Consider the following 16269-nt stretch of genomic DNA (forward strand, 5'->3'; position numbering starts at 1 on the left):
TATATAATAAAAGTTGGGCTTAATTATTTAAAAACCACTCACCTTCAATTTTTTTTCGTTTATACCCTGACCTAGGAAAAAATTCATTTATACCCTGACGTATGTATTTATGTTTCATCTCTACCCCGAAGCACTAAATTAACCTCTTTTCATTAAGAAAAAAGTTTAAAATAGTTCTTCATTTTTAACCTACGCTAATTAGAGTTTAATTAGAAATGATTTTTTCTCTAAATGAATGACCATTTTAATTTTTTTTTTAAATGAAAAGAGGTTAATTTAGTGACTTGGGGTAGAGGTGAAACATAAACACATACGTCATTTATACCCTGACGTATGTATTTATGTTTCATATATACCTCGAAGCACTAAATTAACCTCTTTTCATTAAGAAAAAAGTTTAAAATAGTTCTTCATTTTTAACCTACGCTAATTAGAGTTTAATTAAAAATGAATTTTCTTTAAATAAAGGACCATTTTAAACTTTTTTTTAAATGAAAAGAGGTTAATTTAGTGACTCGGGGCAGAGGTGAAACATAAATACATACGTCAGGGTATAAATGAATTTTTTCCTAGGTCATGGTATAAACGAAAAAAAAGTTCAAGATGGATGGTTTTTAAGTAATTAAGCTTAAAAGTTTGGGAGTAACTTGCTCTAATTTATTACTTGTATAGCAGTTAATATGTACCAACGCTATCTCTGGAAAAAAGATAACGAGCACTAAAAATATGATACAGTGTGAAGGCTAATAACAGTGTTTTTAGATCAAAACTGAGAATGGAGAAGGATACTCTCATATGTAATACTAAAAAAAATGTTTCATCACATTAGAACTGGACCTATACATGATTTGAAGATGTTGCTTAGTATATGCTGAACTTCTCCAGAGCTATGCTCACTCCGCACAAGATCAACCAACAAAGGAAAGAATCGCGAAACGTACCTTCTAAAAGAATCCCTTTCTAGATCACTTAAAATGCGCAGTGCTGATAGAAGCAAAGCAGTTCTTGCTGCCAATTCTTCCTTTTTCGCCGAACCCAATGGAAGGATCCAATGTACCACCAGCTTGCTATCAGGTTTCGAACCAGTACAATTTAGGTATATCTGCAATATTTTCTCACACACCACCACGAGCTGCAATTCTACATTCATCAACTCAGACATAGATGGATTATTCACAAGCAAATCATGAAGGAAGTTTAGGTAATTATGGTACGACTCGTTCTCAAAATGAACGATAGGAGGATCAGAGAGTTCCAGCATAGAGCAAGCTTTCTCCAATTTCTTCTGCACAATCGTCTCACAGCTGAGTTCGTGGGCATGAGATGCAATACATGAAAAAATATCAACAAGGATTCCAACATTGGTTGCTGACAGGAATTGTAGGTTTGCTTTACATAAATCTGTTGCAACCTGATGCCATAAAACATAATATCAGAGATTGTCTATAAAATCATCAAACAAAATAATTTATGCAAAGCTGCCATTATTGAAAGCAACAAATTAATAGGTTAATGAATATAGTACAAGTTGCCATCGCAATCCAATACAGCATTGTGAAGAGCTACTAGCAAGTTGAAGCAGACACTAAACTAAGCATTTAAATGTCAATTGTCATAACAAAGCACATCAGAAGATGGTCAAACAAGAGGAAAACGAGATTCTTATTGGAAGCTCTTAATCTTCTCTTTAACTTGATTATTCTTTGATTGTCTGTGCCCGCTACCCTAAGGGAAAAAACTTTCTAGCAACAAAATATTGTAGTCAAAAATACTAGACAACATACAAATAAAATGAGTCAAAAACTACTTGAGGTCCAACACAACAATAATTCACCTTTCGCTCATTAGCCAATGAGCCAACCCCTTCAGCTTCTTTGTAAAGCACATAAACAATAATCGAGCAAAGCTAGCTAAGAGTGAAGCTCGTCCCGACTCGGATTCAAAAGCCAATCTCGTAGACTCATTACGTATTTTATCATGAATATTTTATCATAGAATTAATAAACATGATATAACACTCCTTGGTCTGTGTTTCAAGGTGGGCTGAATGGGGAGAACATTGGCCAAAGCCCTGAGCGTGCAGGTGCCGAGGCACGCCGTAGCAGTGTGTGCTGCATTTCACAATCATAGTGCAGCATCTCCACAGGGTATAAAAGTTCAAGCACGGGCTACTGCATCAATCTACACCCCAAACCATTTGTGGACTGGCTTTTGGCCGTTCCACATCCAACCAAGATGCATCGCCAACCCCCATCCGCCTCCCTTCTTACAACTTAAAGCACTCTTTGACGGTATTTTCGAAGTGCTTTTCATCTTTCCTTCGTGATACTTGTTCACCATCGATCTATCACCTGTTTTTAGCCTTAGACATAACTTACCGCGTGATTTAGGCTGCGATTCCAAACAACCCAACTTGTAAACAACGCTTAATGGTGCAACATGTTCCTGGCACGACGGGGCTCCCACCCTCTGCGGCACACCCTTCGAGGAGATTTGGGCTCGGTCCGTTAATATGGATGTCGAAGGCGCCCGACTCTCAAGTTGGACTATTTCATGTTCCTTTGCTGTTAATAAATTTATTTTCTCCGCTTATTTTAAACTCAGCAGGTAGTCCTGCATGAATAAGGGTCGCGGTCGGAGCACGCCTAGGGTCAAGAAAAATCCGGTTGCCCAAGAACAGCACACGACTATTTCATAGTGTCTTACAACCGCCGATCCTCGTGGCCACCTTTTGCCGCGGACACAAACTTTGGCCCAACCACGTGTGCGAGGAACAGAGGCCATTCAACCATTTTAAGAAAACAATTACTTCTTGAAACAAATTCATGAGCATTATCAATTAGAACTTAAATCTATGAAGAAACATCCAGCTTCTTTTTATGATTTTTGAGCAGGAGTTTGAAACAAAAAATTCTCTCCTGAGCTCATTTGCTGCACTATGAAGTACTACTGCAGAGGTCTGGGTTTCATAAAATATAAGATAAATAATGTTACATCCTAGAATAAATTTCATGCAAACAACATTGTCATCATTGCCTAAGACTGTATGAAGTCTCATCAAACCATTTCTTGTTATTTGATGCAACAAGTTCACAAAATCAAAGGCTACACACTAAAATCAAAGGTTCTGTAGAAAAGCATGGAGAAAACTATTATGCCATCTATTTGTATTTTAGAAAAACACAAAAAAGATGAAGTCAACAATTTGGCTTTAAAAATCATTTTAAAAATCAAAACCTAAACAAATAATTAAAAAATTAAAGTGGATGCCTTTTATCACAGCAAAAAGTTAATATTGGGAAAAAATTACTGCTTTGGCACATGAAGAAATGTAAACCTAAATTTCCTTGGAAAAATTGCCCATGAGACCTTTTAAGATGACAGAACAAAGTGGATGCCTTTAATTATAGCAAATAGTTACAAGATATACTCTTGGTTTCTCATTTTCACATTAAGGTCTGTTCCCTTTTCCTTTTATCTTTCTTTTCTTATAAACTTAGATTTTGTCCTGCGAATCTCATTTTTCGTCACTTGGAGAGTATTTTTGACTGAAGGCATTAAGATAATGTCCATAGAGTGCTTGTGGCATAGAATAACATTCTAGTATTATCATCCCCACTATATACGAGGAGAGCCCAGAATAGTTTCATATTAAATGCCAAATTGACATCCTAGAATTTGAATAGGCAAAAAGGCTCAAAAACTACTCACCTTTCATTTTTTTTTCAATAGCACCCTGACCTTGCAAAATGTTCAATAGCACCCTATTTCGTATTTTTACGTTTCAATAGCACCCTAAATTAAAAAAATTAAACAATTTCATTATTATAAGGATGAAAGTATTTAAAAAAAGTAAAATTAGGGGCTATATTATACTTTTTGTTGTATGGTCAAATTTAAAAAGGTCCTTTAACTTAAAAAATATTCAAATATACCCTCTCCTTCACTAATTAAAAAAAAATAAACATATCCGACCCACCCGCTCGACCCGTCCTCTTTCCCGACCATGCCACCACCCACCGTCAACCCACCGCCGCTTGGAGGACGAGCTGCTTGTCTTCCCCATGGAAGACGAGCTGCTGCTCGTCCTCCATGAGGAAGACGAGCTGCTGCTCGTCCTCCATGAGGAAGACGAGCTGCTGCTCGTCCTCCATGAGGAAGACGAGCAGACTCGTCTTCCTGAGGAAGACATGCTCGCCTTCCATGGAAGGCGAGCAGATCTGCTCGTCTCGTCTTCCTCAGGAAGACGAGCAGATCTGCTCGCCTTCCATGGAAGGCGAGCCGAGCAGATCTGCTCGCCTTCCATGGAAGGCGAGCACATCAGCTCGTCTTCCATGGAAGACGAAGAAGTCGTCTTCCATGGAAGACGATTCCCGACAACGTGTCCGATGTGATTCCGGAAAAACGGGGTCGGAAGTATTTTATTTATTTAATTTATATGAAATAATTTATTTTTATTTTTTTAGTTTAGGAAAAAGATGGTCTTTTTGTATAATTTATAACATTAAGTAATATTTAAAACATTTGATAAATTTGAAGGATATTTTCTGAATATTATCCAAGTGAAAAGAGTTTAATTTGATAATTTAGGGTGCTATTGAAATGTAAAAACACAAAATAGGGTGCCATTGAACATTTTACAAGGTCAGGGTGCTATTGAAAAAAAATTGAAAGGTGGGTAGTTTTTGAGCCTTTTTGCCATTTGAATATTATGGGAAGAAAAAAAATCTCATAAAGTGGTCTTTTTTGGGATTAAAAAGGGATGAAAATGAAACATTTAACTCAATAAATTATTTAAATCCTAGTCTATCAACATAGTTTGATGCTAACAATTAACAGATAGAAAAACATACATGCTAAAATGACAAGAATTATTTGGAAAAGAGGGAAAAATGACTGGAAAGATGTGCTTGTCAACTTCTTTCTTTGTTCAATTGCATGATACCAACAAATAATCATAAACATTCAATTTTGTACTCTTTTAGAGAGCAATACGTTTATCCCCATTAAAGTCCCCAGTCATGTTGAAGTTATACTTTTTAGACATGCATGCATATGTGGGTATGTGTAATTGTTAGAGATGGAGATAGAGAGAAAGAAATGACCTGTACAATAAGGAGCAGGACAGAAATGTGACTCTTTACTCTTGAAACCACATAAGCTGCAGTTTGGAGATTGTCATCCTCAAGATCATCATTGGTGAAACCATGATCAGAAATGACATCCGCATCTGCATATGTTTCCGAGCTGTCAGGCAAAACAGTATCATCCATGCTTCTAAGGACCTTCATAAAACCTGGCAACGTTGATGCAGCAGCTTCCTTCAGGGATAAAAAGATTTCTTTCCATTCATCCTCAGAAAGTCTACTATCCAATTCACCTGATAAACGCAGTAAAGCTGCAACCCCAGTACTAGTAGGACCCTGAATGGGACTCCTAATGAATCCCGTCAGTATAGATACTACACTACATAGTTGGGATCTTACTATATCAAAAAAATTCACAAATAAATCTACCAAACACTGGGTTGCTATTGCAGATGTTTCAGAATCCCATCCACTTCCTTCCACATGTGGAGAGGCAGACGTTGATGAACGCTGACCATCTTTAATAAGAATATCTTTCTTGTCATATACACAACTGAATATTGGCAATACAACAGAATTGAAAATGTCATTCCAGAATGATTGCGAGAAAAGGTGGCCATGATCATTGAGAATGTTAAATAGCACTTCCAGAGCACTTTTTCGAATGGCTGATCTGGGATCAGATGTTAATTGTGATAACCCTGAAATTATAATACAAAGATAGTTCAATTTCAGACAGCTTATAGGCTACAAAAGTATGCTTAGCAGTTAGAGTGAAAAATAAGAAGCTTGTGTGTAATAATCCATAAAGCAGGGTTGCATTACAGTATCATGTAACATGTATGACAACTAATCAGAAAAATAAATCTTTACATATCACTATTAGGTAAGGCTTAATGAACAGAATGAGATAGAATTTGGTGAGCTGATTGTATGCTCTGAACAATACCTTAAAAGCTAGCAGCATCTTAAAGGATGGGAAGAGACAAAAAGAAAGAGAAAAACAAGGCCAGTAGGCATTCCAAACTAAAATTACAATTAATTAGGAAAAACCTAAACAGCTAACTAGTTAGTACTACACTCGAAACAAATAAATTGCACAAAGATTCACAAATTAACATATGCTAATATAGAAATCATATTCCAATAAATTTACACTCAACTTCAAATAAAATTAAGAGAAGCATAACATAGGAAGAAATGTTGAAGAAAAAAATTAAAAATGAAATAAGAGGGAGAGAATAATGAAAGAGGAAATAGGAGATAATATGGAGGAAAGGAGAGAAGAACAGAAATGATAAAAAGTGAGAAAACAAATGAAAATGGTGCTGAGAGTCTGGTCCACAAAATAGTTCAAGTTTTGAGGAAAATATTTGCAAACTGCACATGAACTATGGCATTTGGTTTTAGCTATCCAAATCCATAACTGGATTAGTAGAATTGCAAATGACAACATATTTGTCACAAATATAAGAATTTGAAATTGCATATGATCCCACAAATTTTGTGAAATCATTTATGTAAAAACAATTGGATTTTAATGATCAACTTACTCCTATCAGTAATAGTAATTCAGACCTAGCATCTATTGACAATCCTTCCTACAAAGCAAATTACCTGTGAGTAATGGAATCCAATAGGATGCATGATCATCTTTGTCGCTTAAGGATTGTGCATCTGAAGCATTCTCATTTACAAGTGGAATGGTTGAATCAACTACCTTGCTCTTCTCAATCCAGACAAGACCTCCATCTGCAAGTTTTACAGCGCAAAAACGGAGAAATGCTATGGCATTGAGGCTTACATCACTGTTAAATCTGCTATTTGTGAAGGTTGTTAGGCACTTAACACAGTCTGTGAAAGTTGTCGTCTCTGTCTCGGTTATATAAGGAAAGTACTCTCGCACTATTTTCTCCATGGTCTCAAATGCCAACAAGACTATATTTTTACGCTCATCAGCTGCAGCAGCTGTAAATACCTGAGGAAAGATTGGCATGGAATCAGTGAAAGTGAAATAAAAATACAATAGCAATTCTTAAGCATTACAAGAGTTACAAAAGGCAAAGCAAGTTTGAAGGCTTTTTCTTGCAAAAGAGTAAAGAAAGACGAGCCTAATCTGTAAAAGACTCCTCAACATAGGCATGATGCTGCTGCTACATTTATATTCCAGTAATTTGGTTTTTCATGTCATGAGATAGGGGTATGATTTTGGGAAGAATAAGGGGACATAACATGTTTTAGAAGATAATCAGACTATAACTTCATAAACTAAATCCAAATTCTACAACCGCAAGGAGAGAGAGAGAAGAGACATCCCCACGGAAACATAGTAAGAAAATATTGTATACAAAACAGGATATCTATACACCTAAACTTAGGGGTAAGCATTCGGTCCGTTCATTTAAAACCGAAACGAATTATCCCTACGGAATTAACCAGATCTTTTTAACTCTGTAACTGAAGTGATCAAATTAACCGAATTAACCAAAATATTTTAACTCTTTAACCGAACCGATTGAATTAACTAAATTAACCGAAACAGAATTACAACAATTTAAAATATTTAAAATTGAACTGACCGAATAAGTCGGTCAATCTGGTTAGACCGATAAAAAAAAATTAAAATTATAAACAAATATCCAGTTAATTCGGTTAACCAAATTTTTAAAATCCTTAACGTAACCAAACAAAAAATAATTATAAACCAGCCGAATTACCGAATCAACCGAAAACCTTTAACAGAATTAACCGAAATAGATCGGTAAATTCGGTTAATTTATTTTCACTTAATATTTGCTCACCCCTACTACAGTAGCATATTAATGAATCCGTGCTCCTATTTTTAAGATCATATAGATCAACTTCCCCACAAGATCATTAGTAGCAATGAACCAACACTCACAACAATCATTCACAAAATAAAACATACCAGAAACACGCTTTTCCAGCCAGATTTCACATTGTTGACACGGCTGAGGACCATCTGTGAAAGGCAGCGAACAATTAATTCCCTAATTTCTGCAGAACTGCTCTTTTGCATGACAATCGCAAATGGTCTCAAAAATTCATTCTGAAAGTTGTAATTTGCCAGCTCTTCACGCTCTAAAAATTTCATAGCAAGTTGCCGCAACGAGTCCATAACAAAAATTGCAACTGAGAGATTTTCTGACAATCCAACTGACACGAAAAAATCTGAAAGAACATTCCATATACGGGACCAGACCAATCTAATGCGGTTCATATTGTAATGTCTGAAGAAAATAAAACTTGGGATTAGTAAAAATTCCACTGTTACAGTTAAGACATCTTTGCATGACAGATTTAAAGATTATTGAATAAAATTTCAGAGAGATATCCATCTTCACCTTTTCCTTGAGAAAGAGTGTTTTTGAACATTAGAATATTTTTTAAAATCACATTCATACCACGTTTGATATTTTAAGACATGAGATCAGTTTGAATAAGTATGTAATATGAGAGAGATCTTACGCAATTTCAACAATTTTTGTGAGGCTAAACACTCGAGGGTCTGTTGGGGACTGCAACTCTGACATTGCAACTTTACAAAGAGATTTCACGAAAGCTACTATTGCTTCACTGTTCAATCTCTGGCTATTAGCAAAAACATGGTTCAACTCAAAATTCCCTATCTGATCAAGCAAATTCAAATTGGCAATGAAGTTGTTGATCTGCTCTGGGGTCACAGGTCCTGGCAAATTCACCCCAACTGTGGCACTGTCGTATGAACCCCCTCTGACAACAGCCATTACGGCTGGATTTTGGAGAGTTCCTTTTTTCTTTAGAGATGGATAACCTGTGGCCTTCAGTGTTTTCTCATCTGCTTCAACATTAGATGAAGTCAAAAAAGATGCATCAGGTGGTGCACCCTCTCCCAGCAGCTGCAGATGCTCAATTCGGGAGAGACAGGTTAATATATGCTCCCAAGCTTCCTGAAGATTATTACCATCTTCAATTGCAATTGATATTATTGCCTGCATCAGGCAAAACGTTTCGCATAAAGATGATACACAAATGGCACAAATGATACTAGAAACAAAACGCATGTCACATGGACATGATTTGCTATTAATAAGATATATTCTTTGACTATTTATTTGTTCATATCCATAAATTTGGAATTGAACTTCAAATTACGTGTTTATGTAGGCATTTCAAATCCACACTGAAACGACACTTTTGGTGACATTCATGAATAAAATAAAATGAGTAAACCTATATAACATCAAATGAAAGGGTCTTAACTTTCAAAAGTTTCCATCCAAACGCAAGACGACGGTATAAAAGTCATGCTAATGATCCAAATTATTATAATATCAGTCCCAATCCTGTTCCTCCTAATGAAGCAGGAACAAGAATCTATTTCCTCTTTCACAGCCTATGAGTTGCTAAATAAATGATTACCTTCACAGCATCAACATTTTTTTGCTTCATATCTGCAGCATTATGAAGATAAGTAAACTTTGCTATAGATGTTACAAAAGCATCTCTCTGGGTCTGCATTCCCATTGCTGCAGTAACATGCACTGCATATCGAAAGCCCTGTAAGCACTGAGAAGTAGCGAGTTTGTCATCACTCTGATCAAGGGTCATGCTAAATGCAGCCAGCATAGGACCCCAGCAGACCTCGATCATGAACCTCAAAATTGTTGCATCAGTGACAACATGATACACAGATCTGCAACACCAGAATGAATTACTGTTCATTTACGGGATGGCAGACTATTGATTAACAATGAAATGTACTCTTATTATCCTTTTTTTCAGCTACAAGATCACTTCACATTTACTATTTTCATACATGCAAGATCCACAGAACCATAAAACATATTGCAATGTAGCTTACTCTGATTTCCCTGACTTTGCCTTAAACTCTTCTTGGATGCGCCTTATGAGGAGTCCATTTGCACCTAATGGCTTTTCTTCAATCTGCTTCCCCGTGACTAAGTTCAGTATACCATCCAAACCTAATAGTTTGTTTAAGCTGTTTGCTTGCTTGCTTCGGGGAACAGACGAATCAGCGTTCATTTTAATTTCATTTTTCACAATATTATCATAGAGGGAACCCAGATACTCTTCAGACAAATCCTTCCCGTCATCTATTCCACGATTGTTTCGTCTGAAATCAGCCTTAGACATCTGGATGGATCCAATGCAGGACAGTTAGAAACACCCAAATGGATTTTTTTTTCCTATACATATAAACAAATAAATCATCTATGCATTTTAAGTTGTTTGGATAACGCGAATTAAAACCACATTTAATTTATCTAACTAAGTCAAAAAGCACTTAAAATGACAAGTCATAATTATTAAATTAACTTTTTTTACTGAAAATTATACATTGCTAGTTTCTTTAAAAAAGAAATACTGAAATAACCTTTATACTCACTTTCTTTATCATTAAAATACAACTAATAAATCATAAACTCTTTTTTCACCTTTAAATCTTTTAGTTATCTCTATAAAATTATTATACTATATCTTTATATTTATATTTATATTTATATAGAAGTAATTTGTTGTTACAATTGTTATTTTAGCAATATTTATTTATAGTTCCATGTCCACAGTGGAATGGCTAAAACATAAAAAATCAAAATTTTAAAAATAAAATAAATTTAACTAGAATTTAATATTTTTCAACAATGAAAGTTATCAAATAAATTTTACACTTCTAACACTTTAATATTTCAGTATTTATTATAATCAACCATTAAAATCCAGCACTTAATTTTCAGAATTTTCAAAAACAACAATCAAGTATCAAAACCAAAAGATTTGTCATCAAAGAAAAGAAAAATGTGACTAGTCACGACGTGACCAATGATAAATGGAATAAAGGTTCCGCAAGCAAACCTTATCTTTAACCATATTGTTATGGGCGTCTGTGTTGAGCATTATTACGGAATAAGCTAAGACATAAGCTGTATCTGCGCTAGTAAATGAATTTGGATTGCATTTACAGTAGCGTTCTGCAAACTTTTCCATAATGCGGTCAATCTTTTGTGCTTCTCCAGGTAACTTGAAGCCCCGTAAGAAAAACCTTATTGCTTCTCCAAAGTCCATTGCTTTAAAATTGAAAGAATCCACATAAGAATGCATAACTCTCAAACAAAACTCATCTCTTTCACCCAAATAGTCACCAATCATAGTTTCATTTAAGCCGATGGTGTTTTTCAGGAAGGCGGCAACTTCTTCTGGAGAACCACCAATTTTTTTGCTGCTTAACAAAAACTCGACGCCCTTGGCAGGTTTCCTATTAAATAGAGCAATACCTTTCTGCATTTAACCCATCAAACTTGTCAATAAAAGGCAAAACAGACCTGATATCAATTTAAATGGAGAAGATTATTACTCTTAGGTAGAACAACAACAGTTTGGTAGCACATGATCTATATAAAACAGACATGACATTTCATCATAACACTTATGAAAATAACCTGTAAACATAAACAGATGCTAATCGATTCTTAACTTATGCATGAAAAATGGATAACTGTCATATAAGTCAAGCAAAACTCAACCTGGAGTTCAATTTTATAAGCCCGGCGCTGTTCAAGGCTAGCAGCATCTGACATTTCAGCGCTCGCTTCTGAATGTAAATCATCGTCAGGACTACTAGCATCTTCTCCAATTGGATTTACATGATTATCTGTTGAAGCATCTATCTCAGAGATCTTAGGCACATAGGACTCTCCTTCCTCTACTCGCAACTGTTGATCCATCCAAGAACCCATCGATTTAATGATACCAACCAAACACTTCACAGATTCATGCCGAAACGTGATATCTTGGGCTGCAGACAAAGTTGTGTTTGAACCAGCAGGGGGTCCAAGAGCAGTTTTAAGAAGACCATTTACAACCCTGCAAGTATCTGAAGGAATTATAAGGGTTTTAATACATCTTTTACAACACAATATTGTGACAGAAAAAACTATAACACTAACAAATAAAGAGCATCTATGGAATAGGTAGAATCCACCAAATTAGTGTGATCAGTATAGAATGATTATTTTCTATATGACGTATCCCTTCCCTCAGGGCCATGAATTCATTGGTTACTTGGTTCAAAAAAGAGCTTAGAAGGATTATACAATCCTAACATGGATAAATGCCAACCATATAATAATGGTCTGAAGCTCAAGAAGCTATATACCTTCAAAAGTTCAATTATACTCCACATTTCAAATGCAACCCTTGAAGTGATATTCCAAGGGAATTCCATCCATAGTCTCAAAAGGCCAAGCAATAGGAGCTAGTTGAGTTTTGCATTCACTATTTTATTCTATTTTGGTTCGTCAAGCTGCTCTCAAGGCAGAAAAACTTATGTAGGAATTAACTTGTTCTTCCTCTGTCCTTTTCAAGTGACTCGCTGTAATACAGGCATTAAACTTACTAGTAGTATAGGTCAGGAGTATACATCTGATTCTAACGGTGTTAGACAAACATGGACGAAACGAAAGGAGTTTTGTTGATTTAAAATCAAATATCAAGTGGGCCGAAAGTAAAACTTAGGGACAACCATGATAGAAGGCCCAAAAGTTAGGGACTATGGGTGATTGTAAGCATGATAGTGAATACATCCTATAAATATTTCACCATAGGAAGTCAACATTGTCCGTAGAGAGCCATAAGAACTAGCAAAATGTACATTTATGGCTCTCATGTGGGCTCGCTCATTTCTTTAGTTTGTAGACCAAAAGAATGATATCCTGCCATTCCCTAAGTAGTGGTGGCTCTGCGTTCACTCTTACCATTATTGTTTTATGTAACTACTATAATGAGGCAAAGAGGGTATTATTGGAAGCTACAAAAGGAAGAAACATCCTAGGAGAAGTATGCCAACCAAAAACCTTAAAAAAAAGTATAAGTTACTAAAGCACAATTTTCAGCAAGTATCGCATTGCAGGAAACAACTCCCAAGGAAGTGGTCAAGTGCACTCAAACCACCAAAAATTCTACACAAAGACTATCATATATAATCCACTTTAATTGCATAATCCAAGTTATTATCAAAGTTCATGATTTCCAAATTATATCTTCATTTATGAAATTTACAACATATGAACAGAAGATCCTTGTCTTATGAAAACCATATACAATGAATTATTCAGATTTCATAAATTTTAAACTAGCTAATATTAAGCAAAATAAGAAACAAAAATGATAGAAATATAAGATCAGTACCTCTCGTATATGTTGGGAGCATCTAAGTCACAGTCATAATTCACAAAAACATCAATTATAATCTGTGAATCCTGAGCAATCTTTTCCAAAAAATTCAGAACAATCATCTTTTGTAAGAAGCTAGGCTGGTTAACATTCTCAAGCACCCTAAGGATGAGCATGGGAAAGAATATGCCGATTTCTGCCTTTAATCCTGATCTGAATTTGGATAGCAAGATCATAAAGATAGAACACTGGAGCTGAAAAATAGCCATAACCGACAAAGCACTGTTCTTTAATAAGGACAAGCAAAGGTATTGCTTAACAGCATTGAGAAACCTGTACCATTTACAGTAAATGTCACATGCTCAAAGTTTAGACAGATAAACATCAAATTGGTGGACATAAAGAACATAACAAAATTTTCATTTCATGATGACGAGCACAAAAAGAAGCAAACTCATGGAAAATTGCTGCTCCTATGAATTTTCATGCTCTTTCTTATAATCAGCAAGGGACTAATAGAAATTTTTGACAAATAAACTAAAAAAATTTAAAAGCGATTTCCCACCAAGAAAATTTGAACAGAGACCAGAAAACAGTATAATAGCAAGAATGTATATTTCAAAAATTTAAAAGTATCTATCGGAACCTTCTCCACTCAAAAACCCTCTTTAAGACAATTATAGTAAGGTAACTATAGTAAAGTATTCTTGCAAGTTTCAAGAAATGAGGTTCATTGTCAGTCATTATTCCTTTTCTTGGAAAAACACCTTAACTCCAATGCAAGAATCCAGGAATATATCTTTTTAGCATTTAGGAATTCTCTTTCTTTGTTTCGCTTCTTACTCTAGTTAATCCCATTTCTAACCAATATAATATATTAGATTCTTTACCAAGCATAGAAACTAACAGAAAAAAGGTGCAGCTAAATTATATGGAATTTTGCAAAATGTGTTATATTTAAAAGGAACGTGGTGATGCATAGTGTAAGAGAACTTAAATTAGAAATTGAGAGCAGATGCAAATGACTTGCCTTTCATTGTTGCACCAAATGGGACCCCCATTGTCCATGATGACCTTAAGCAACTCCAGGGACAATATTTTACCTCTCAAAAGGATATGGTCATCAGGGTTTTCCTGAGAAGAGTATTTCATAGACAATTTGCAGAGATTTCTAAAAAGAAGGAAACCATCCTCCCTAATCTTACTCCCCCAAGCAACAGCATTTGCTTCTCCATTACCCAAATCACCTTTAATCTCAGTTTCATTCCCGTTAGTCAAATTAACATCATTATCATGACTACTGCTATTACCATTGTGAACTTTGGGAGATGAAGGAATTTGCAATACAAATTGACCCTCAGAAGAGGCGGCAGCCATGACCTCATGAATGAAATTCTGACAAAAATGAATAGAACTGCCTTCATTCAAGCTTTTATCAGTGAACTCCAACAATTCATTAACATTAACAACTTTGAAATCATGAATGTCCAAAGAATCGTCCTCGACACGGGTAAAAACAATAAGCACAATTTGAGCAAGTACAGATTTAGCACAGATCTGATTAGTACCATTAAATCCACCAAGATACACATTATAACAAGTCCTAACAAGGCTCACCAGACACTCCCCGCGGATCAAAACACAAGGAGATCTAACCGCAGAAAGCAAAACCCTAAGCACGCCGAGCTCAACAGATTCGTCGCCAATCCCACACACCTTGCAAACACCGTCGATGATCTTGAAAAGGATAGTATGATTGGAATCGATTTCGCCACGAACAAGGCCCAATGAGAAGAGCTTGAAAGCGCATTCGAGGGCAGGCTCAACGACTTTAGAGTAGGAGGAATCTAGGGCGAGAATTAGGGGGCTGAGGAGGAACTCGGAGTCGGAAGAGGAGGTTCCGACAAGAGAACTTTGGGGATCGGAGTCGTCGGAGAGAGAGTGGAGCTTGTCGAGAGCGGATTTACAAGCAGAAACGAGGTGAGAATGCTTGCGCCAAGCTGCATTTTTGACGATTTTGTCGAGTGAAGGACCCAGAACTTTGCCGCAGCGAGATGAACCTCCTAGGCTTTGTGATGATGACATTGTGATTTAAATCTCTCGCAGATCTTATCTCTGCATACTCTTCTTCTCTTTCTTTTTCATTTTCTTCCCATCACAATGGAGTTTATGCATTACCCTTTCTTTTTGTTTTTTCAATTTCAACCAAAAGGATTCATTTTTTCAATTTTGTTCTAATTCCGCAACTATAAACAATTTTAATGGCCTAATTACTTATTATTTTTTAATAATAATTAAACTTTTTATTATAATATTTCCACCGTTTTCTCTCTCCTTCTATTCTCTGTGCGCTCTGTGAGAAAAATAATTGTTTTCTCTTACGCCACAGCCAAATGATACGGCGAGAAAAAGAGGTTAGAAGAAACCAGATTCTACTCCAAATTTGTAGCAAGTAATCGTTAATGATAGTGAAAACTTTAGTGATAATCACTCAATAGAAATTGTTGAAGTTCCTAAGATTGAATTTGGTTCGCTATCGAAGGAAGTTGAGGTGAAAGATTTTAACCTAGCTAAAGATATTGGAAACAAAATCAGTGATGAAAGGTACACAGATGAAGTTCTTATTGAAGTTACCGTCAATAATGCTGGAGTTCCTAAGAAATTGTAGACTCTTTTTAGGGATAGTAGATCCAAAAGTAATAACAGTGCGTTGAAGTATATTCTTTTATGAGCAGAGCGGGGTTTGGGTATCGCTCTCCCAAGACTATGGTTGACTTCTCGATCTGGAAATGGTTTTGAAAAATGGAGTCACCATCCAGTTCAACTAGGAAATGCATTTTAACCGACTAGATAGCCTTACTCGCCTCTGGTAAGACTATCATGCATCGGATCAAAAACTAGGGTTCGTGGACCTCCCCGAGACTCTTGTGCTTGGCTTATCTGTTACCGGCTTTATTTACTGGACATATTCGTATTATATCTCATCTCA

At 35.8% G+C, this 16269-nt stretch overlaps 1 protein-coding gene across 2 annotated transcripts; it reads right to left on the reverse strand.

Annotated features, from left to right (window-relative positions):
* Window positions 1–683: 683 nt before the first annotated feature.
* On the reverse strand, window positions 684–15499 carry LOC126676481 (brefeldin A-inhibited guanine nucleotide-exchange protein 1). 2 transcript variants are annotated; one of them, XM_050370699.2, is made up of 11 exons: window positions 14311–15499; window positions 13296–13613; window positions 11633–11972; window positions 10965–11387; window positions 9952–10244; window positions 9510–9783; window positions 8577–9079; window positions 8017–8338; window positions 6705–7065; window positions 5106–5788; window positions 684–1411 (listed from the first exon to the last, which is right to left on the reverse strand). In XM_050370699.2, the coding sequence occupies exons 1-11, from the start codon at window positions 15363–15365 to the stop codon at window positions 821–823; spliced, it is 5163 nt and encodes a 1720-aa protein (XP_050226656.1). In that variant the 5' UTR covers window positions 15366–15499; the 3' UTR covers window positions 684–820. The 2 variants fall into 2 exon arrangements, with proteins under 2 accessions (XP_050226656.1, XP_050226657.1); XM_050370700.2 differs by lacking the exon at window positions 14311–15499 and having other exon boundaries at window positions 11633–11982; window positions 13296–13410.
* Between the last annotated feature and the right edge of the window lie 770 nt (window positions 15500–16269).

This window comes from Mercurialis annua, linkage group LG4, assembly GCF_937616625.2.
Source record: "Mercurialis annua linkage group LG4, ddMerAnnu1.2, whole genome shotgun sequence".
NCBI lineage: Eukaryota > Viridiplantae > Streptophyta > Magnoliopsida > Malpighiales > Euphorbiaceae > Mercurialis > Mercurialis annua.